The sequence below is a fragment of the Choloepus didactylus genome, chromosome 6 (genome assembly GCF_015220235.1).
Source record: "Choloepus didactylus isolate mChoDid1 chromosome 6, mChoDid1.pri, whole genome shotgun sequence".
In the NCBI taxonomy this organism is placed as follows: domain Eukaryota; kingdom Metazoa; phylum Chordata; class Mammalia; order Pilosa; family Megalonychidae; genus Choloepus; species Choloepus didactylus.
Window position 1 is genome coordinate 61,078,997 of NC_051312.1, and position 24,344 is coordinate 61,103,340.

A 24,344-nucleotide genomic window follows, 5' to 3' on the forward strand; every position below is an offset into this window, starting at 1 on the left:
AATCCAATTTGGAGACTACTATTTAAGGCAGAAATTGTTCAATTTTCCTAAGTTATGGACCCCTTTGAGAAACTAATGAAAGCTATGGACCTCATCTCACGTGTGCAAAATCGGCATCCAGTTTGAGTTGGCTCATGGAACCCCCAGACCCCACCCCAATAGCCCCTCTCCTATAGTTGGGCAGAAGTGGGTCCTGGCTGAGTGGGCCCCTTTAACATATCCTACAATGGTTTCCACATGGCAGGACTTCTGTTTGTTGTTTGTCATAAGCCAATTCAGCAGGGGCACATGGCTTTGCTATAACTCAGATGTCACCCTGAATTTTAGCACACAGGCTCGATTTCACCACTGCTTTGGGGTTGCTCTCACCAAACTCCTAGCAGGGAAGTGATTGATGGAGTGGGGAAATTCCTGTGTGGTGCTGTAACATGCTCCCAAGGTCTATGCATCTTTTACAAAATGCAAATGTGATTTTTCACAAGTTTAACAAAATTCCATCTGACAATAATTTCCAGAGCATTTTGGTTTAGCTTACCTAAGGATCTATGCGCATAAGCATTTTAATATAAAATCCATAAAACTGCCAATGAAATACATATTTAAACTCACACAGACGGTTAAGGATTTTAACAATAGTGCACTTACCATCCCTATTTAAATAAATATGTAGATGCAAAATTTCCATTATAATCCATAAATGTTTGTATAAAACAGGGGTTGGCACGGCACCCCTCTGAAGAAAGGTTGCACACTTTGAAAATTTGACAGTCCCTGTGTCTGGAGTTTAGTCTTGCCTGAATTCTCTTTATTGTGGTTCAACTGCCAGTGTGGAATTGCAGCAAATATTTCTAGCACTAGCAGGAAGCTTTTTGTCCACCTACTGAAAAGATGAAACACATCCTAACACACAGGAGAGTTTTCTAGACAAAACCCCTTTGAGCTCTTTCTTGGAACGAAACAGTTGGTGAAAGGAGACTGACTGATATCCAGGGATTTTCAAACCTCAGAATCTACCTGAATCATCTGGGGAACGCTGATAAAAATGCAGATTCTATGGCCCTGACTCTTACAGGTGCTGAATGTCTTTGGAGAGGCCCAAACCCTGCATTTTTAAGGCATGTGGGTAATTCAGGACCAAACTGATGGAAACTCTGCCTTAAATCTTGAAACTGAGATGGAGGGACTCTGACCTGGATTGGACTCAGTTTCCCTAAGAGTTAAATAGGTATCATCATGTGACTACAGTATAATGGTAATTTTAATTTCAAATCTTCCCAGTAACTAGCCTTGGCCCTTTATGTTAAGGGGACAATGCGCTGTTGAAAACAGTTTGAAAGTCAGTTCATAGAGTGGGTCCCTAAGGTCATCACAGATCCAGGCTGGATATGAGTTGCTACAACTACAAATATAAATGAACTCAGTCTTGGATTTAAAGGCTTGCAGGTCTCAGACCAGGCCAACGGCTGGAAGCCCCTGCTTGAGAGGGACACTTGCACTCAGAGCGAGGCACACTGAATGGAGAGCACTGTGGGCAACGGGTGCTCAGCATGGCATCCTAATGAGACTGCCCGTGCCCTAGAAAAGCCTTCCACTTTGTCAAAAGAATACTCCCTCCCAAGCACTCCCTGGACACCGAGAAATATTTGCCAATCTTCTGGAAACTGCTACACCTTATCGTTCCCAGGATTTCTGATACAACTCCCTGACCCTCAAAGGGCTCTAGGACACAAGTTCACTTTTCACATTAAGTCAGCTGAATTTATGTTGGCTTTGAGGATTTTGTGTTCCTGTTCAAGGATGACTAGAGCCCCCAGAGGAGGGAATCAGACAACCAGCGTCTCTTTCTCTTCTGGTTTCATGCAGACACCCTCAGGTAATAACCACAGGCACTACCAAAACTGGGGAACAACCAACAGATGCTTTGGTTTAGGTTCATACAAGTTTCACCTTGTCTCATCTAGATGGCAGCTGAAAGAAATCCAAGGTGTCTTAAGAACACAAGGAGTAAAAGGTGAGTCGACTTGTAACTGGGAGACAATCCTTTCTGCAGACTGAGGCACAAAGCAGGCCTGGGGAGCATCACCCAAGCCCAGCAAACAATCAGCTTTCCTGAAGCAGCTGGGGTGTGCAGGAAGTGTAGCAATGGAACCAGATGCAAGTCTTCCTTCCCCCTAGAGGTGGTCCATGTATTGAGGTGGTTGCATTTGTTCAACAAATTTGTTCTTCCCATGTTGTGAGACAGGCATTGGCCAGGGTGCTGGGGGATATGAGAACCAGACTCTGTTCTTGACTTTAAGAGTCTGACTGGGAGAAACAGAGATGCAGACATTCGTATGGGGTACACCAAGGGCCAAAGTAGCAAGGAGGTAAGAAAAGGTTTCTTGGAGGAAGTAACCCTAAAGAGGCACCTTGAATGATGAGAAGGTGTTTGTCAGGCAGCCTGGGATTGGGTTCAAGGAAATCAGAGTTCACACAGACATGCATATATAGAAACAAAGGATCTAAAATGTAAAATGAATTTACTGCATGGTCTTAGATACTAAATTTCTAACAGATGGCATTTTCATTAAGAAAATGGTTACTCTGGGTGCCCATTCTAAATGGGATTCCTTAAGTGTATTACCAGTGCAAAGAAATAGATATACAGGCCTTTGACCTTCATGGTAGGGATTAAGCCAAAATTGGGTGACTACGATACTCAAAGTGCCTGCCCCTAAATCCAGCAACAGCAGCTGGCGACACAGGATGCCTGGCCCCTGTTCACTTTTCCATGTGTGCATGCACACTGCAGCACCCTCAGAAACAGTACACGGGCAGCCTCCAACACTGGTTACCTGCGCGTGAAGGCTTACCTCTGGGGTGGGAGTTTGAAAAAGCATATTCAAGATTATAAATTTACCATCAAAACAAAAAATGGCCCAGTGTTCTTCACAATTTATTTTATAGCTAACATTTGACAAAATCTTGATTGCTGTGGTGATCCTAAAGATTCAGTGATTCTGGAAAGCCACACTCACTCTCACCCACACTCCCACATATACCCCTAAATTCACAGAAATTTGGGGGAAAGCAGGGTGTGAGGTTTTTATATTAATCAGAAAGGGGCATGAGTTTTTGTTTGTTTGTTTGTTTTACAAAAGGTTGAAAATACATGAGAACAGCCATTTTTCTCCTGGGGAGTTCAGATTTTGAACTAATTAAAACACTAGATCTCCACGTTTAGAGAGATTTTCCAAAAATGTGTTGTAAATCCACAAAAGTGGCATAAGATGGAGTCAATGGAGGAAAGATGGCTGTGGCCAAGACACCACAGCTGGGGCCCATCACGCCCTGAGCCAGGACAGGAAGATCTCACAGCTGTCTCTGGGGATGTGAAAAGGCTTCTGTAACCCTGGGTCACAAAAATTTCCCCCAAAGCAGCACTGCATAATCATAGGCCGTGGTAGAAATTCTTAAAAATCTTAATAAAACCCTAAAGCAAAAAGGCATCCTATGCCAACCAAAAGCCATAGGAAGAAGGAAAATCTGCCCATCCTCTTCAGCTGGGTACAGACCAAGAAGACACGAGTAGAAAGTAGTCAATGATGTGTTTTCATTTTAATACATTCACAAGTGCCAGAAATCCCTGTAAAATAAATCCATTTTTTCTGTCTTCTATGATAAAATTGAAGCTAGTTTCCCGTTTTACACATATTAGTCATAGAAAAATATTCTTTTATTAAGTTTGATAAAACTGCGTCCTTCTCAAAAAAAAAAAAAAAAAAAAAAAAAAAAAGAAAAAGAAAAGAAAAAGAAAAAAGGCGGGTGGAGTCCAATATGGTACAAACTCCAAAAATCAGCTGAATGGCTCATCAATGATTCAAGTACCTGCTAATCTCACGATCTATAAAGCCCCTATACTGAGGTGCAAGCTCTGGCCATATTCCTGTTGAAATAGATGATGACTTCAGGATCATCTCCGTCGCTTCCCACCAACAACACCAGATGCAGAAGTTTTTACCTTGAAACTTGACTTCAAATGCAGCAGAGGACTAAGAGACAACACCAAAGATAGACTGTCTCACAGAACTACAGAATATTAGAACTTGGTGGGGTTTCTAAGTTTACTTGGTCTAATTCTTTTTCAGATGCAGAGACTCAGAGAGTTTAGGTGATGTGCCCAAGAAAAGATGAGCAGAAAATTGTCAGTGACGTGTTTTCATTTTAATACGTGTGTAAGAAATCCTCGTAAAATAAATCCTTTTTCCTGTCTTCTGAGATAAAAGTGAAACTAGATTCCCTTGTTTTGCACTTTTTTATAATTGTTCGTTTGTCTTTCTCCTTGTGTTTCAGCCTCTCACCCGATGAATTCAGTCAAGGCAGGACGAGTGGTTTGCTTTGATGTCCCCAGCCCCTAGAACAGTGTCTGGAACGCTCTCAAAGATATCTAATAAATGTTTCTTGATGGACTGAACGGAAGAATAAATAACAGCCATGAATTAAACTGTCTTTTATATATAGTGCAGTAAGTATTTGAGAAATGCAGAGAAGTAAGACATGTTCTTTCATCTTCTTCAGATAGAAAACAAATACTATTAACATTGGGTTCTGTTACTTGAAGGGCCAGGGAAGACTTTCAGGAAGACATGGGATTTGAGCTGAGGTCTTGGAGGATGGGGTAGGAAAGAAGGAAGAGGGAAGCCTTCTAGACAGAGGAAGCTGGCAAGAAAAGGCGCAGAGGGAGGAGAAAACAAGCCCCTTCTCTTCAAAGCACAGCAGCTTGAGCCGAGGGTTCACGGTCTTGGGAACAATGTTGGTGCCAAATTCTGTGGCCTCCTAAACCTTAGCTGAAGCCTTCTTCATGCCCCATGGCTCAATTCCCCATTGTCCATGATTAAAAGAAAAAAAAAAGGAATAAAAAATGAAACCAGTAGACTGGAGAGTTGTTTGAAAGGCAAAAACTGTGTTTTCGACCCTAGAATGCCTACATGTATGGGCCTAGGGCAGAGTAGCTCAGGTGTGTTTGCAAGAGGGCAGAAGATAGCACAGACTGTGGGGACAAACACGTCTCTCACATAGCAAGATGGCGGCTGGAGTTCTGCGGGAGGAACATGGGTGTGAGACACCCAGAAGCCAAGTGGCCAAGCATCCAGACAAATGCTAGCCTGTGGCCAGGCAAAGAGCAGCCAAGGGTGGTGTGTACAGGAGGGGCAGGGGCACCCCCACAGCAGATGGAACACTCTGGAGGGAAGGGCAGACAGAGAGGGAGCCCAAACACAGGCCTCTGACCTCCAGAGTAGAACTCAATCTAGAGTTGGTTGACTACAGGATACTCAAATGACCTTCTCTCAATACAGTAGGAACTGTAGTCCCAGCAGCTGTCTACCATCACACAGACAACAGAATGGGGTCCCTGACTTTTTTCATTCTTCAACTTGTTGTTCAAATGCTTCTAATTTCACATGAATTGTGGACAGAGAAGCTGAAGTAATAATTCACATGAGGTGGGGATAAAGCAGAATTCCCTAGACACTGCACAGAGAGAATGTATTTCAATATTGTAACATTTTTACATTTTAAAAACCTAATTTCATCATATGAGCTGCAGACAGTAATGCTAATAGCATCACAACTGGTATGAATCTTCTGAGTTTACAGTGATTCCCAAATGCCGTGGACCACTCTGCCTCCAAATCCCTTTACCTTCCAGGGGATAAATCAGAACCTGGGGCAGGAGAAGGAGGTGTGTGTGATTTTTGTTTATTACAAGGGGATATGGGTTAGAAAAGCTCGAGAAGCCTCAACTTTGTGCCCTGATATCACCCCAGGCCTACATGGGAGTGGATTTGATAGCCAAGGTGCCCACCAGCAGACCTGGCCTCCTGACCACAATGTGCAGCTCTGCTCCATCTATACTCAACCTCAGCGATTCCTACAGGAACCTCCACGTCCCGCATCGGACAACTGGGCCACCTTTTAAACGTCATCTCTCTGAGCTGCTCACCTAATGCAGGAATTTCTTCTGTAACATCTGGGATGCAGTTTTCCCGTTTCTGCTTGATTATTCACAGGGACTGGGACTCATGACTTTGTAAAACAGCCCAATCTACTTTTCAAGATGTCTAATTTTCAGATATTTCTCCTTATATTGATTTTAATGCTCACATTTGTGTTTAGGAAACGAAAAAATGTGAAGTCTGACTTCCACCTACAGTTCAAGCTTAGTCTTCTGGAAGCTACTGTTTGTGTAAGTATTTCCCAAGCCAAGCATAACTAGTTTCTTCAAGCATTCTGTTAGGCTTTGGTTTTTGAACCCATCACCTTCTTATTACCCTTTCCTGGATAAACCTCCAAACTCCTTAAAACATGGTACCAAGAACAAAACAGACAATTGATACTGTCTAACTAGCAGATACTTTGTTGTCTCTCACATTATTATTCTATTAATCCAGCTGAAGGTTGGGCTTGGTACAGTTCATTAGAACCTAGAAAAACCCTTGGGTCTCAGAGCCTCACACCCAGCAGGTGACAGGTCCAAAAGGGAAAGAGGCATGGGTCTCAACTGCTGAGTCCTCAAGTTTGCTGAAACTGGCTGTGCCTATTAGTAGCTCCAGGACCCTGGGCAAGCGACTACTCTCATCCTCAGTTTCCACAACTGTAAAATGGGGATAGTCACATAATAGATCTCCCAGGATTTCTATAGGAATTCAATGAGAAAATACCTGAAAAGGACCTGCCACCTGAAAAGTACTCGGTAAACACTAGCTGCTGTTATCATTAGTAATAGCAGTAGAAGCAGCAGTACTGTTATTACGCCCTTTTTCTCTACTTCATTTCACCACATCTACTAAGCATAAACACAGGTCTGGTAGAAGTTAGAAATATAGGGGTCAGAAGACACAATCCATCTGCTTAAGGAGACCCTGGTCCAGAGAAGGGACAGTTATATAGACAGGCAGTGCCAAAAGGAACTAAGAAGAGTCATCTGGGAGCTGTTACCAGTGTTTGGTAAGCCAGAGAAGGGAGACCTGATGCCTGCTAGGGTTGCCAGGGAAGGCTCTCCAGCTTTGGTTAACCCGTGAAGGACTGGGGCAGGTGGCTGGGAATTGAGGGCAGAGAGACATACAAAGGGCCAGAGGTAAAACAGTGTTGTTTATCAAGGAAAATGTCAGTGGTACAGAGAGTGGCAGGGCTGGGATAGGGGTGGGGAAGGGATTGAGAGGAAGAGGGAGATGGCAAGAAATGAGGCTAGGCAAGCAGATTATTCTTTACTCCCCAAATGCATAGCAAACAGAAGGCCTACTATGTGCCATGCTCCATGGATACAGTGGCGAGTAAGAAACATAAGGTCTGTGCATCTGCAGAGCTTACTCTCTAATGTGGGATCACGGGAGGCTTTGTATGTCATGCTGAGCAGTACAGGGTGTAGGATGGTGCAGTCTTTTCCAAAGATGGTCACAGAAATATCTCCCATCCCATATGCTCATCTTCAAAGTGACCTTTTCACTCTCCCACTAAGAAGTAGAACCTGTGATCCCTCCCCTTGAATCTGACAGAGCTTGCTATTGCTTAGACCAATGCAGTATAATGAAAATGACACTATATGACTTTCAAGACTGGATCATAAAAGGTGGCACCTCTTCCACTTTGCTCAATGTAATATTTGTCCCTGGAGCCCTGAGCCCCCATGCATGAAGTCTGCCAATCCTAAGGCCTCCATGTTGTAAGGAAGCCAAGCTACATAAAGATGCCAGGGCACTCCCAACCTGTCATGTCATCACAGCCCAACTATCAGAAGCGTGCATGAACAAGTTCTGGAATGAGTCCAACCCCCAGCTATCAAGTTAGTGCTAGCCTTCGAGTCTCCCCAGCTGGGGCCACAGACATCATGGAGCAGAGACAAGCCATGTCTGCCAAACATTCCCAACCCAACGACCCCATGAGCATAATAAAATGGTTGTTTTAAGCACCTAAATTTTGTGATACAGCAATAGTAACCGAAACACATTCCACCCAGCAATGTGGAGCCACTGAAGTATTATAAGCAGGTGATAATGTAACCAGATTAGTGGTCTAGACAAATTTTCTCACCAAAGTGTAGGATGTTGGGTGAGCACTGAGCTCTGAGGCAGGAAAACCAATTAAGGGATGAACGTAATCATCTGGGTGAGCAATATGAACGGTGAGATTAGAGAGGCCCATGGTAAGAAATAGTTAAAGGTAGAATCCATCAAACTTAGTGACTGGCATTACCAGGAAATGGGAAAGGGAAGTCTGAGATTCTTCCTGGGTTACAGCAATGGGAGAGAGGTGGATGGTGGAAACAAAGGAAGAGAAACAGGTTTTGGGGAAAGAGGAGGGAATAAGATTTTGGATGTGTTTACACAACTTCAGTGAAAATCCTGCAGCACAGCGGTTGAGCTCGTGTCTGCACTCTGTCTGCATTTGAGTCCCAGCTCCATAACACACCAGCCATGCCCCTGTGTTTTCATCAGGAAAATAGGAAGAAGAGTTCCTACATCACGGAGATGAAAGTGAGCTTGAAATGAGATGACGTCTAAAAAAGTGCTGCATACAATGCCTGGAATTTAGAAGTGCTCAATAAACTGGTAGCTGTTATGACGACGATGATAGTTAACTGGTGTTAACTATTATGAATACTGGATCAGAGGCTAGGCAGTTCCTTTATTCCCAGAGGGCCCAGCTGTAGGGCAGCCCAAGTTCCCAAGGAAGTTCACATATGTCTCCGGTAAAAGGCTCACTCAACTGTAAAGTCTGAGTTAACTTCTAAAATAGCTAAACCAGCCTCCCAAGGAGTGAGGAAATCCAGTCTGTTGGCTGTCCTCAATCTTGGTCTTCCTCCCTCTTTTTCAACTCAGTGGTTGAGTGGTTTTAATTAACAACTCTCACAGAGTAAGGCAAAAGTCACTCAATTAATAAAGCCCTAACTTGCCATGGATGACTCTGAGGTCTTGGGGTGGTGCCGGGCTTGTAATCATGTGTTTTGTTTGGGTTCGCAGTGGGTGGGTGGGTGCTAAGGGAGTAGAATTTCCTCAGAGAAATTCAAGTATCAGATCTACAAGGGCTGGAAACCGTAGGTGACTGCAATGCCTACTTTCATGAGATTTAACAACAGGAAGCCATATTGTGGCGGGGCGCTTCAGTAAATCACCATGCAAAATTGGCTCTAGGATCTGAACTTTCCTGCCTCTGACCTCCTCGTTGGTTTTCATTTCCAACACACAGAGAACCACTTTTGCCCCCATTCTGTTTCTGCACAAGCACCTGGGGAATGTTGACACAAGTGTTTCTAATGCTACAGTAAAGACCTGTAATATGTAATTGAAATCAAACATGCAATAATGCTTTTGAGGGAAAGAAAAGTATCTGGCTTTGCCCCTGCCCCAGCCTCTACGGTCCTTCCATAAGCATTCTCCAGGTATTTTTAAGGTTCCTGTTCAGCTCAGTCCTCTGAGAGCCTTTCCCCTCTGAACACCACTCTCCAGCTCTTTTTATCAGTCCCGAGAATGGCACATGGGGTATCCAGGGCTTCCAATGTCCAGAGGGTGCCCACTCTTCCTTCTGGTCTTACTTCCCATATAGTCAGAGCATGGGGTCCACTATACTCAAAAGTTGTATAAAAGCAGAGTGGTCAGGAGTGCAGGCTTTGAACTCGGCCTGGTTTGGATGCTTGGTTCCAGCCATTATTAGCTGTGTGACTTGGTCAAGTAACTTAACCTCTCTGAGCTTCGGTCTCCACCACTATAAAAAGAGGATGAAAAACGGCCTCTATCTGAAAGAAATGATTAAAGATTCAGTGAGACAATGTGTGCAAATACAATGCTTAGGACACAGGAAAGACTCCAAAGTGGTTGAGCTTTTATGAATTACTGTAACCTACTGCAGGACAGTCCAGAGAGATGAGTGTTAGCAGGTGCTATTGGTCAACTTCTATGTGGCCCTCCTCCTCCTCTGCAGAGCCGACCCACATTTATTCTGCTGTTTCTGACAACTTGAGTTGACTTTACCCTTTAAAACTTCACTGCTCAAGTACATGAGCTTTCTAATTTCAAAACAGATGACTGGGCGATTATAAGCACAAGGCTCTGGGAACTGGGACACAGACTCCAACAATGAGCAGAGATAACCACAGACTCTATCTCCCACTTTTCCCAAGATCAAGAAATGAAGGTATATCTGATTTACAGCTGGAAGACTCCAGAGACAGATTTGGGCCTCTTCTTAGACTCAAAATCTTATTTCAGTTTTGGTTCTTAACAATTGTCAGTCCTCCAGAAGTGCCCATGCCAGTTTGTCTGTCTCACTCGGTAGTTATCTCAGGATTAAGAGGAAAGGTTACAAATCCCCGTCTCTCAGAGAGATTTCCTATCAGGACCCTGAGGATCCTGGAAGGGATGCAATGATGGTTCCAAGGCATGCACAACTGTTGATTTGTGGTCATATCCCAGGCAAGGTGCATTAGCTTTGAGCCCTTCAGCTGATGTGCTGCTCTTTTTCTGGGCTACAGGTAAGCTGCCTCCTGCCTCCGACAACTGCCACTGATCATACAGGCCTGCTCGCAGACCAACTCTGATCCAGCCAGGAGCTATTTGGTCAATGTGCTCAAGAATAAGAAACTACCTGATATCATCTTGGTGACTAGCCTAAGTAGGATAAAGGGCTAGGAAGGCAAGCAGAGGCCATAACTCCAAGAAGGCTAAAGGGAACCATCATTCTATACGAGCCAAGCACTTTGTATGTACTATCTCCTTTACCCCTCGTCACACACCTAAGAGGTAGTTCACTGGTAAACAGATGGGAAATAAAGGCTCAGAAAAGGAAGTAATTTCCCCCAATGTCACCCAGTTGATAAGCACGGGATTTGAAGTCAGCTCTAAAGTCCAAAGCTTCTTCCATTAAATCATGCCTCCAAAGCAGCATAATAAGAGGATTATGAGGTCCCAACAAAACTTGAGTTTCTTATCTTGATCTGAGTGCAGGCACACACGGCCCTATTTTTGAGTCTTTCAACATGGGCTGACTGTCTCAGGGCCAAAATACACCAAACCTCATCCAAATGTTTCTTTTCATATTCACCTCAGCTTGAACTTGGTATGCTCCAACCTTGCCATCATAAATCTGTTGAGCCACTCTGTAACTGCTTGAACCTTGAAAAATAACTGGGAAAGGTATTTGGAACCTGAGTGAGCTACATGCTTAAGATAAAATAAGTATACCCTGGGTTTTCTAGATGAGAGATACGCAGAAGCTTAACAGGAGAACAGGAGATTAGGGACCATCCAGGATACCTCTGCTCTCTCACTTCAAGGTATAGCAGCAAAGCATTGAGTAGAAAAAGGCGGCACGTGAAGATGAGTGCTCTCCAGCCAAGAGGGTGGCTCTAAGGATGATGAAAAGAGCATATGCCATAGCACAGCAAGGATGGCACCAGAACCTCTCCACCACCACTGAGATGCCAGCTTCCAAAGAGAAAGAAACAATGGAATAGAATATTAGTAGGCCATATTTTTCAGGTCTTCCATGGGTTTAAAAAAATTAAGTAACAATTATCCTTTTGGTGCTCCTCTTCTTTATCAGTAAAATGAAAATAATATCGTATAAACCTGGGATTTGGAGGTTACGTAAAATACATGGCAAACAGAAGGGGTGTAATACATGTTAGCATCTCCTTCCTGGTGAGCTGGAATATGTTTTTCCTGCATGTGCAAGTGGTTCTGCTCACGAGTCCCAGGTTTACTCTGGTGAGGACTTTAATGAGCACAAGTAAGCCCAGTCCATCACGTGGTCCAGGGCTGATGGAACAAATCACCGACGGCCCCCACTTGTCTGTCATACCCCAGCTACAGGCCCAGTGTGGAGGAGATGCTTGTTAAATATTTGTCGACTTGAATCAACTAAAATGCAGAGTTTCTCTGCAGTGTTGATTAATGGGCCTGAGGTGGAATTTCCCCTGGTTAAACACCTGGGCTAATCTGAGTAATGTCCAAATGCTGAAGTGCGTTTTGTTGACGTTGTTTACCAACGAGGAACCCCGTGAAGAGCAGGGAGCCTGCTCTGACGAGAGGGCAGATGTCCTGATGGTGGGGAAGGGAAGGAAGGAGCAACTTGCGAAGCACAATTAGTCACAGCCGAGTTCCCTGACCCAGCACCGCGGGTGGTGGCAGGAGTGTACAGGAGTATTCGTATTTCCCACGTGAATACATTCTTATCTCACACTCCATCCACTTAAGGACAGGTCTCACTGGCTTCTTACCAACTGGGGTTTAGGGATGAGTCATGGTGGAAGAAGTTTCAAATATATCAAGTACTTTTATCCTGCAGCAGGTGCTGGACTAGGTATTTTACATACATTATATCCCATTTAATTTTAGCAACATCCTCGTTACTGTGATGACGACTGGGAAGGGTCTGCACTGCACCAGTACTTTTGCCTGTTATCTCACTCGATCTTCAGTGCAACTTCAGGCATTATTATTCCCATTAGCTTCCCAGAAGAACAAAGTGGGAACATAAAAGGGCTCCAAGGGAACTGCTCTAGACTCAGATCCACCACGGAGCCCCCATAGCATTTTGCTCATTGACGCTAAAGTTTATCACCATCTGCTTGTGTTACAATTAACTGTTTACACCCAGGGAAGCCCCGCCACCACTGACCTTTGACTTTCTCCAGGGCAAGGATCGGAGGCCTGTGGGATTGGGGTTTTCCTAGAGCCCCCAGAATCATATTCTATCGGCCACCACTTACTCTGATTAAACATTCTGCCAGCCCTGGTCTGAGGGTGGCCTGGAGGCCTGGTAAAATTTGAGCTCACTGGATGGGTGCCGACAGGCAAGACGGAAAGTTGGACGAGGAGATGGAGGGTACTGAGAACAAACGCCAACTATTGCACAGCCAGTTACAGCACAGGCTGGGAACTTGGGAGGCATCCTTCTCTCCTCTGGCTCCTTCATAACCCTTGTCCAACTTGCCCCCACATTGGGCTGATTTAACGTGAAAAATCTCTTTAAACCCTCTGCAGGTCTGTTTCTATGGCCTCTGCCTTAATTCAGAGCCACACCACTGCTCTCCTGGACTCTGTAATGGTTTCTGACATGAGCCCCACCCTCATACCCTCTTGACTCTCCAACCAGGCATTCCTGTTCCAGTTATGGGTCTTCAATGCTGTGCCACTGGCTTTGCGATCAAGCCCAAACGTCTTGGAGGTGGGGAACACACACTCCTGCCTCTTATCTCCCTTCCAGCTCCCTTCCCCTCGCTGTTCCTCACATTTATATTCTGCCCAACTTGCCAAAGGCCATTCTCGTAAAAACACACCCCAATGGCCACACGTCTCCATGCCTTTGCTCTTCCCCTTGGCATGTCTGGCAGCTTGTTTATACTTCAGGGTATACTTCACGTACCCTGAGGATGCTGCAGCTGATGGTGGGGATGGTGGTGGGCGTAATGGTAGTAAACATCTGCCGAGAGCTTAGTGTATACACACCAGGCATGGAGCTGGCATGTATTATCTCATGAAAGCATCACAACGACCGTATGAGATGGGCACAATGAGGTTCAACAGCTTGACCAAGGACACACAGGAATCCAAGCTGCACAACCCATACTCCTCCCCTGATGACTACCTTACAGGCTCTTCGTATTTCCCATTACTTGTTCCAACAGAATCCATTGTTCCTCGCTGGTCTCCTGGGCTTACCATTCTTACACTGACCTACATAGTTTGCTGTTCCACCCCCGTCCCCATGATTTTAGAATCTTCGTAACCGTGTCTTGCTCACTCTTGGCCTCAGTGTCTTTAGCAGAGCCTCTAGCATACAACAAACTCAATAAAGACTTGTTAAATGGAACTTCACTGCTGGAGCGTCCCCAGAAAGCAGGCCAAATAAAGGGTTTACAGTTTCTGACCGAGGAGAGCCTGCAATTCGGACCAGGAGGCTGTCACTAAGGGTGGGAAGGTAGGCAATGAGCGTTTCCTTCAGGAACGAATCGAGACAGGCCTGAGGGTGATTTCCTTCTCACAAAGCACCCACTTTGGTTCTTCTCCCTTTTTCCTTCTACACAGGATGCTCGGGGATAAGGGCCTGAACCTCAAAGCAAGCTGGGAAATTCCTAAGAAGTCAGAGCTGTAAGCCCGTTTTCTGAGAAAACAAGATGCCCCCTTTTTTCTTCCCTCCCCATAAATTACAGGCCCAACATTTGCTATTAGACACGAATGGTGGTTGTCCCCCACTTCATTTCCCCGTGAGGCTGTTCTCCAGTAAATCTTTTTTTAATCCTGGTCTCTGCCTGGTAAATCTGTCGTCACCAACAGTGGCAGCAGTAGGCTGGGGAATGCTGACGAGTTTCTCCTCCTTCAGCATGTCATTAGCTCAATTTTTCTCTCTCCTCTGATAAAACTGCTCAGCCAGCTGCTAATAAGGGTTGATAGATTTCCCACACTCAGTAAATCAAGTGGATCCACCACAGATAGAAGAAGTGTACAACCGATGCCTCCCCAGCCATCAGGGACAACTGATATTTGTAGTCAGAGCCATTGATCAGCCAAAAACCTGAGCCAGGTGAAATCACAGCCACGCAGGAAAGCTGTTACGTTTTCTGCAACACCTGGGGACATTAATCCTCCCCGTCTCTGTGCTGGCTTACCTGGGCAGCTCCTTATGAAAACAGGGGTCACTGTACTTGGCTGGGATATTTAACACCAAGGAAAATACCAGATGGGAGAAGTATTTATGGTTTCTGTGAAATCATACACCATTAAGAACTGTCAGCAAGAAAATGCTGAAGGAGGCAGTGCAGACGAAAAGACTCCTAGGCTGGGACCTGGCCCAGCCCTGTCACTAACCTGTTGGGCTACTCTGGGCCTTACCTCCATCTTGGTAAGTGTGTGTGTGTTAGGGACAGGTGATTTGTCCAAGACCCCCCAGATCTGTCTGTATACAGAGCTGAGTCTCCACGTTTCCATGAAGATTCAATCTTCCTAATCCCGCCGAGACCCTCTCGTTGGCTGGCTGGTGACCTGAGCTTTCCGAGCCTTCCAAGATCTCCAAAAGCCAAGGACAATTTTAGCCAGACCAGCCCTGAGAAACAAGAGCCGTTCTTTTTCAAATCCAGAGCTCCCTGCCACGCCCCACTGGAATTTGCCAGGACCCACTGCCTCGCCTTTCAGAACAGCCTTGGCTAAAATGATTTATCTTGGCCTCAGGATGCATTTTGATGGAAGGAGTATTTTGCTTCCTCTCCTACCAGTTTGCCAGGAACAACAGCTTGTCCAGAGGTTGCCCCAGGTTTGGCCCTGGAAAGACTGTGGGAAACAGTCATCAGATAAGAAAGAGCCTTTCAAGCTATCAATGCACCCTTTTTGAGTCTCGGTGTTGCCCTGTGTTTGCTGTTGCCTTGGTGAGAAACACCTCACACATGTCCCATAAAGGTGCTGTTGGAGGAAGGAAGAGGGGAACAAGGAGCACCTCCATCTTCCACCCTGCCACCTGGCAAAGGGCCCACAGTACTCTGAGCTGTCTCTTTTTCCTGTCGTGTCAGTGTCAAGCTCACTGAGAAGGAGCTAGTCCAAAGATCATCAGAGAGTATGAGGCACGGCCAGAAAAGGGAAGACCACGTGGCTGGGGCCTCAAGCCCAAGGGGACTTCAATCTTAGGCACATATTCATTTAGAGGGATATGATCGGTCCTGCCGAGTTGAAGGTCAGTTGTAATGTCCATTTAACACACTTTTATTGACTACTTACTATGGGACAGGACCTGTGCCAGCCAATGAAGAAACAGGAACATTCGAGACAGCCTTGACCTTAACCTTCCCGAGCTCACAAAAGGTATGAGTTTTGTGCACAGAAACAGTCTAAGCAATATTTTGTATGGGTGCCTTGTTTGAAATAGATAAATATTCTCAAGCAGTTTGCCTTTTAAACATCATAGCCGAAGTCACAAAAATAAGAAGCATCCCCATCAGGAAGTAAAGGGGAAGGCACTAAATGGGGGACCCTTGGGACAATATTCTGTCACCTAAATCTTTGGCTGTTCCCCAGGAAGAAGCCCAGGCAGATTGGGCAAGTTTCATGGCTTGACCACTTCTCACTATTTCCATATTGGAGTAGTATTTTCATTTCTCGCATCTCTTTTAATGCTATCACACTCCAGCAGAGGGATGAGCATCAGCATCACCTTCATTTTCCCATTTAGTGGAGGACTCTTTTCTATTTTGCCCCAGTTCACAACTATATACACCTAAGGCACCCATCTGCCTGTGCAGATTAGGATTGTAACAGAAGGAATCAAACAAAAAGAATATTTAGCTTTTGTCACTCAAAAATAGGATTTTTCAGCATACCAATAACCTCAAAAAAAAAAAAAACACAACAACAAAAAACTCAAACAACTCTGCTTTCGTCTTAAGAGAATTTCTTAATTTTCTTTAGTTTCTGTTTACATCAGAGGCTCGGGCAGGTCACAGCATTTTCCTGCAGTCTAGTGAAGAGACCCTTTCTGCCTACAACCCTGAGACTTGCTGCTTTAGGGTGGAAAGGACATACAGTGAAAGACGATTAAAAGAAAGGCCCACCTCCTTCCCTCCCTGGGGAATGACGGGAAGGAAAAGAAAACAGGAGCCAGGGAGACGGAGGCAGGGAGACCTGTGTTCTGAGTTTTCAGAGAGGAAAACAGGCATTAGGTAAGTGCGGGTAATACTGGCATTAGAGTAGGGCTCTTGTCTCTGCTACCTTATTTGGGATTTGGGTGCAGCCACAGTGATGTGAACTTGGGAGCAAGCTATCTATCATCAGGGGGAAAGGGTTCCCAAGCTTACTTTTCCTGAGCCCTCTAGTTTCCCACGTGGTCCAGAGGGGACCCTCACAACACTGAAAGCCTGGCTGGAGAGACTGCAAGAGGGCATCGGGGTGCTGGGGGGAGGTGGCTCTGCATAGAGGACTGTGGGCCAGGACAGATGGGAGAACCAGTCAGATGACAGAGGAGCCCATATAGCCAGCAGGAACTTCCCAAGAAGTCCGGGAGCAGCCCCAGGCTCTCACCACACAGACAGAGATGGACAGACATGGAACCGAGTTCAAATTACCCTAGCTACAGACTTTAGCCACTAATGCCAGTGGGGTGGGCAGCAACCGTGCAAAGAAGGGACATTGCCCTAGAGATCAGAGGACACAGTAGCCAAAGACCTCGAGTCCCCTCTCTCCCATGAGGTTTTACCAGCATCACCTTGTAGAGGTGGGAGGGAATGCAAGACTGAGAAATCTGAGGGACTGGAGCTTTCTATCTAGCAGGGTTTCCCAACTTCCACACTTGTGCCAGTTTGGACATATTGTGTGCCCCAGAAAAGCATTGTTCTTTGATGCAATCTTGTGGGGACAGACTAACGAGTCTTTTGATTAGGTTGGAACCTTTTGAATGTGTGTTTCCATGGAGATGTGACTCACCCAACTGTGGGCAAGACCTTTTGATTAGATTATTTCGATGGAGATGTGGCCCTGCCCATTCAGGGTAGGTCTTGATTAGTTCACTGGAGGACTTAAGAGAGCACAAGAGCTGACACTGATGCTGACGCTTGGAGATGCTTGGAGATGCAGACAGAAAGATGTTTGGTGATGCTAAGCTAAGAGATGAAGCCCAGAGTTTGCCCTGGAGAAGCTAAGAGAGGAACCCCAGACCCTTAGAGAGAACCACCCTGGGAGAAAGAAGCAAGGACGCACAGGAGCTAAGAGAAGCAAAGACAGAGGCCCCGAGACATTTTTGAGAAAGCCAGCAGACGCCAGCCACACGCCTTCCCAGCTGACAGAGGTGTTCCGGACGCCATTGGCATTTCTTCAGTGAAGGTGTCCTCATGTTGATGCCTTAGTATGGACACTTTCATGGCCTTAGAACTGTGAATTTGTAACCTAATAAATCCCCTTTATAAAAGTCAATCCATTTCTGGTATTTTGCGTAACAGCAGCTCTAGGAAACTGGAAGAACACTGCTGACATACTGGGTCGAATAATTCTTTCTGTGCATTGTAGAATAATTACCAACATCCCTGGACTCTACACCCCACACCACCCAAACATGTTTCCAGACATTGCCCAAAGTCCCCTGGGAATGGGGAGTGGGGCAAAACTGCTCCTGGCTAAGAATTAGTGATCTAGAAAACCTGGACACTATTACCCAGATCAGACTAAAGTTTGAAACAAATAGGGCTAAAAGGTGATTTTTTTTTTCATTCAACTTAACCAGCAGGGGAAGACTTAGAAGAAATGTCAGAGTTGTTAGTAGACAAAAGACAGGCTACATTTTCCTGGCACATCTCATCTGAGTTGTAGGGTGGGATAAAACTGGGACCCTCACTACATAAGATAAGGAAGTTAAAGATCAGAGAGGTTGAGAAGCATGCCCAAGTTCACGTAACTAGGTTAGTGATGAAGAGCAGAGTTAAATTCGGACCTATCTGACTCCAAAGCAGTGTGTTCTTTCCTCTACATCCAGTGATGACTGATGCCCAATGAACAAAGGTACTGGTCACCAAAACATGAACAAGAATCTATGACATGGCTTGGTAGCCTCCCGCAACTATAGATCAATTAAAGAAAAAAAGCAAAATACCCTCTTAAAAGGCAAAGTGAGACTCATTGGAAATATCAGCTGTGATTTATCTACTTTTTGTTTGTGTGCAGCCGAGCATGTAATGGAATCTGGGCCCTGGGCCTCAAGTCTAGGGCAGGTTCCAACCCTGCCACAAAGACTTCCCTCAAGGGGTCTCCCGGACTCTAACTGAAATGTTTATATCATTTTGTTACGTCTGCACCACATAGACATTTCAAATGAATAAGTTTTTCCCCACAATGTGGACTGTAAGATTCTTAAAGGCAAGAAAGTTGTGGTCTCCTCCTCCTATACATCCACAATCTCCTCTGCCCTGGGCATCATGTGAAGAGCTTTGACACAAAGAAGAGTAAGACAACAGAAGCCCAGAGATGACTGGGAATCAAAATAATAATTCTGATATACTGTAATCAGTGATATTATGAAGTGGGTGTCGAGTAGCATGCAGTATCAGTGGAGGGCTGCAGAGAAGAGGTGACCTGGCAGGCAACGATGGGAAAGGCAAACTAAGCACAAGGTGCTGCACATGCAAACAACATGGAAGCACGAAACACCCTGACGTTATCTATGGAGCTATAAGCAAGGATGGATTCCTCAACTTCCGAGAGAGCTTGGGGCGGAGTCTCCCAGCAGGCGCAAAGCACATATCGCATCTATTGATGGAGTAATAATTCCTATCACCTATTGAAGAAGTTAGCCATCCAAAGGCCCGTACTGAAGACCAGCTTGCTCACTACCCTGCTTTCTCTCCCACACTTGACTATTGGTCAGGTCACAGAGAAAGACAAGCCAACTGCTACAATCTCTGCTTCCTTAACCCTGAATACCACCAGTCCAAGCTCTTAGACCAATAGGATGATGCTTAGAGCCAGAAGTCACCGAAATCCTATCCTGACCACTAGACGGAACTATGCATTGCATCAAAAACAAATGAACAACAAAACAAACAAAACAAAACAAAACACCACAGGCTAGATTGGTTTTCTCCAAGTGTCCTGTAAATAAATCATTGTGTTTCACAGATGGTGGTGGCACATTATATAAGCCGAAGGTCTCGCAAGATTAGACAAAGAGAATAGACTATTCATTCACAAAATATTTATCAAATACTTACTATGTGCCATGCAAGAGCTCTGAGTGTAGTAAAAGACACACACACACGTGCATGACATTTCTTGAACATCCTAGACTCTATGCCAAGTACTTTCCAAGTTCTATCTCCAATCTTCAAAAGTTAAGAATCTGCTCCAGTTCATTTGGCAGAGCCAGAATTAAAACTCAGGTCTTCTTGCTTCTTAAGACCATATTCTTTCTTCAACACCATCTGAGGCACTTCATATACACAATGAAAGAGTGTAAGTGAAGTTAGATATGAACTGAGGGTACCGGGAGCACACAAGACAGAACTGACTCTGACTGGGGGAGTCCAGGAGGCCATCACAGAGGAGGGATTAGTTGAGGATCAGTGAGATGGGCTCAGGGAAAGGAGTTCCAGGCAGAAGGAAGCAAGCAGCACGTCTTGAGGCACAGAGCTTTACAAAGGCCTGGAAATGGCCTTTGAGAAGTGCAAAGGCGCAGAGAGCAGTGAGAAGTGTGGGTCTCTGAGGGGAGAGATGGCAAGGGTCAAGGTGGGGGAGGCAGAAGAGAATGATCATAAAGAGCCTTCCATAGTCAGTTAAGGATGCTAAGCTAAGAGATGGAGATTTCCACAGGCAATGGAAAACCATCAAAGGTTCTTGGAGGGGGAATTTCTGATGTTAAACCTAAATGGTCATTCTTTTAAGGGACGTATATTTATACTTTGGAAGATTATATAACTCACTGCCTCTTTTGAAAAGGAAAAAAAAAATCTTCCAAACATATGGATGCTAAGTCTGTTCCTTTAATTTTATTCTGTACCATATGGCACTCATCATATGAGTAGATGGATTGGCTTCACAGATCAAAACTTAGTACAAGACATCATCGTCTGTCATTTTAATTTCTTTTTCCACTATAGCCAATGCCCAATGCATCAATCTAATAAAAGGAAGTGGTGAGATCAGGTGACAACTGGTAAAGTGCTTAAAGTGTTGCCTGGCAGATGCAGACAAAGCTCAGTATAAGGTCTTGATTAATATACACGCACATAAAAGACAAAAGACATTTGCCATTATGTTCTTAGCTGAACTCCATGGTCATAAACTTATTTCAGCCCCACTTTAGGGAGAATTGAAAGATGCACACAGATACATGCACACGTATCCAGTGAAGAAAATGAGCAAGAGGCATCAAAAAAAAAAAAGCTGTTACACCACGCCAAGTTACCATGTCACTTTAAAAATAAAGGTCATATGGTTTTGAGAAACTAGGATTTATTCCCATATCAGGTTTTCTAAATAAACTAGCTGTAAACTTTTGCACGTTTTTCCTCAAAGAGCCTCTGTACTGATTTATGTATTACTCATACATCAAGGCTATGTTTCTGCTAAACCAAACAAACATCTGGATGAAAACTTTAATCATTTCATTGTTTCCAAGTGCCTGGATACTTGAGATATCTAGACCCTGGTTGAAATTTTATGTCTTTATCAGATATTTGTCATTAATCAGATACAACCTCAAAGAGAGATTCAATAGCAAAAATTTAAAAACCATGCTAACTGTAGAGCTTAAAGGTTCAGGGAAGTTAAATGACATACCTCATATCACAAAGCTAGCATGTGGCAGAGCAGGGTTTAAGCCCGGTTCTGTCTGATCTCTCAGCCTGTTTTCTTTCCACTACCAACAACTGCCTCAACAATGACTTACATAGCAGATTCTGAAACACAGAACAAATGGCCAGTCCTTAGATATCTACTACCTTGTCATTTTTATCCGTAGAAAAAGAAATGAGTAGAAAGGACATTGGGTGACTTGCCTAGACCTCAATATTTAGAAAAACAAACTGATAACTTGGCCTCAAAGCAGAAACTCACATGCATTTCTATGGGGTGGGGCCACGGTAAGCCAGCATTCCGGAATGTCACAACTAGAAAGAACACCGAATGCCATCTGGGCCTCCTCTCCTCACTTCGAGGATAAATTTCTGCATTAAAAGAGATTGGGAAAAAAATACTAAACTGGACTTTTCTTATTTCCATAACTGGAGGGTTTGATTATGTTTCCGCACTTTAATCTGCATTTGCTCTAAGTGCTATTTCACGTGCTAAAAATCTAGGCTTCATAAAGCAGGAAGTGAAATGCAAACACTTGCGTTTTTAGCATGGGTAACAGCTCTGGTTTGGGGGGGCTAAATAAACCAGGAATTTCTCACTAGCATCATTAAACTGCAGTTTAGGGTGTTTCAATGTCTCCACCTTGTGGAGACTGTCAACACTACATCAAAAGAAGATTGTTGATCTTATGTTTAAAAGACTGATGTGACAATAAAATAAACTCTTTGTGACAGGATACAGGATTTCCTGATAGTATATTACAATGGGAATTGATACGTATTACTTGAAGCCATGCTGGATATCCAAAGTCACTTAAATAATTACTAAAAGATTAAATTACGTGCAATTTAACTTTAAGTAATAGGTACATTTATTGTTTTTCATGTTTATGGAAAACTAGAAATATGAGATAATTAAAGCTAAGAAGATTGTTTAACAGTCTGTTAACTTCCTGATTCATTCTGGATGGCAGGAATTTGTCACACTGTAAATATTTGGTTGCTCTTGGTCTTCAAAGATTTTACTACCCATGATGGTTCTAAAACTGACAAGCAGAAAGCCAAAGCACCTCCATACAAACCTTTAAGTAAATAAAAGAAAATTTTTAGCTAGATGGGCAAAAATAAGTGAAAATGAATTAATTTTGAAATAAGCATTCTAGCAGTTGTGCTATTTCAAGGCAGCAAAAAATGTTGGGCAAGGCGGTGCAGTGCAGTGGTTAAAGACCATGGGCTCTGCCCCTACACAGCTGTGGGACCTCAGGAAAGTTATGGAACCTTCCTGGGCCTCAGTTTCCTCATCCATACAATGGAAATTATAATATCGTCTAACTAAGAAGATTGTTGTGGGGATCAAACAAGATAATACACGCAAAGCACCTAGCACAGTGCTTGGCACACAGAGTGTTACCTATTATTAAAATTATTGCAATATTACATATATGAAGATATTGAACTCCTGGCATTCTTGATCGCTATTTTCATGGAACTGTGTGGCATGATGATTATTTCCTATTATATATTCTGTAATTTTGATCACTAGAATGTCAGAGATGGAAAAGCTCTTGGAGACCATCTGGGAAAGTCACATTAACAGAAGGAAATAGACACCCCCATATTCACACTGTGACCTGGAAGTGGAGGTAAAAACAAGAAGCCAGATCTCATGTTCAGGAAATCATGGCATGCCCATCTAACAGGTTCCTTAGACGTTACCACATCCATTCTCTTAATTTCATATACGAGCAAACTGAGAGACAAGGAGGTTGAGTTTGTTCCTTTATTCATTCACTCCCACACTCTTAAATTTGGAGATTCAAATGCTCCTATCCTGTGCAAAGCACCCATGCAGGCACTGGGGTTCAGTGGAGAATAAGACAATGCCCCTGGCCTCATGGCCTTACTTGTAGCAGGTAGAAGAGGGCAGGAGACAAGAAACTATAAACAAATAATCAGGATAACTTCACATAGGGACAAGCTTTCAGAGAATGAGATCAGGTGATGTGATGGAGATGAATGGGTAGGGCGGGACACTCAAACTGCTTCAGGGTGAGTGGTTAAGGAGGGCCTCCCTGAAGAGGTGATAACCGAGCAGCAGGAGGGACCCAGCCATGCACAGATCTGGGGGAACAGCATCCAGGCCAAGGAACAGAGAGCGTGAAGGCCTTCAGGCAGGCAAGAGTTTGACGAGATTGAGGAAGAGAAAGGATGGCTGTAGCAGAGCAGAGAAAGCAAGGGGGAGGAGAACAACGAGATCTAAGAGGCAGGCAAGAGCCAGATCGTGTAGACCCGGAAGACCAGGCTAAGGAGTCTGGATTCCATCCTAAGTGCAAGGTTTGGTTCAGGGGACTGACGCAACGCAGTTTGTTTTCAAGTGTCACTCTGCCTGCTGGTGGAGCCGCCCAGCAAGTAACTGGCCAAGCCTGAACGGCTGCCCAGGTCTTCTGACTCAGAGCATAGCTGTGTTCCCCAGCAGCCTTTGACATGGATAGCAGAAAATGAAGCAGGTTCTTTCATCTCCTCTGGAGAACTTAAAGAAAGTCCTACAAAAGAGAAACTGGGTGCCAAGCCTTCTCCCACTATGTGGAAAGAGAAGGTCCAGGTACTCACCCGCTTGTAATGTCATCAGCCCGAATGTTCTTGCTCAGAACGTCCCCGTCGCTCATGTAGCCGGGGGCGTCCATGCTGATACCTTCCAGGTCCATCTCATCTCCCGCCTTGTCCGAGACATCCACGTGGCAGACGCTGCTGCCCCTGGATGCCAGCTGCCTTCTCAGCGGGGCAGAGTACACATAGCGGCCTGCCTCAGTGTTGATGAAGCGGCTGGCATTGGCTCGAGGCGGGTACCCGTTGCCCATAGAGGGAGCATCCCCTGCTTGGAGTCGAGGGCTGGACTGGCCAAGTCTCCAAGATAGAGGAGTGGGTCTTCCCGCCAAACTGAGGATGCTGCGCCCACTTATCTCCGTGGTGACATTGGTGTCAAATGTGGTTTCCAATGTGCTAAAAAAATAAAACCGGCAAGGGTTAGAGCCTAATGTGTCTAGTATCC

The 24,344-nt window shown here is 44.7% G+C and overlaps 1 protein-coding gene across 10 annotated transcripts in view; it reads right to left on the reverse strand.

Annotated features, from left to right (window-relative positions):
- The window catches only part of NAV2 (neuron navigator 2), a 747,149-nt gene that overhangs the window by 135,328 nt on the left and 587,477 nt on the right, over positions 1-24,344 (reverse strand). For all 10 annotated transcript variants that reach the window (XM_037839250.1, XM_037839257.1, XM_037839249.1 and 7 more), the window contains exon 10: positions 23,906-24,295. In XM_037839250.1, coding sequence (XP_037695178.1) covers positions 23,906-24,295 — 390 coding nt within the window. The remainder of the gene's footprint in view (positions 1-23,905; positions 24,296-24,344) is intronic.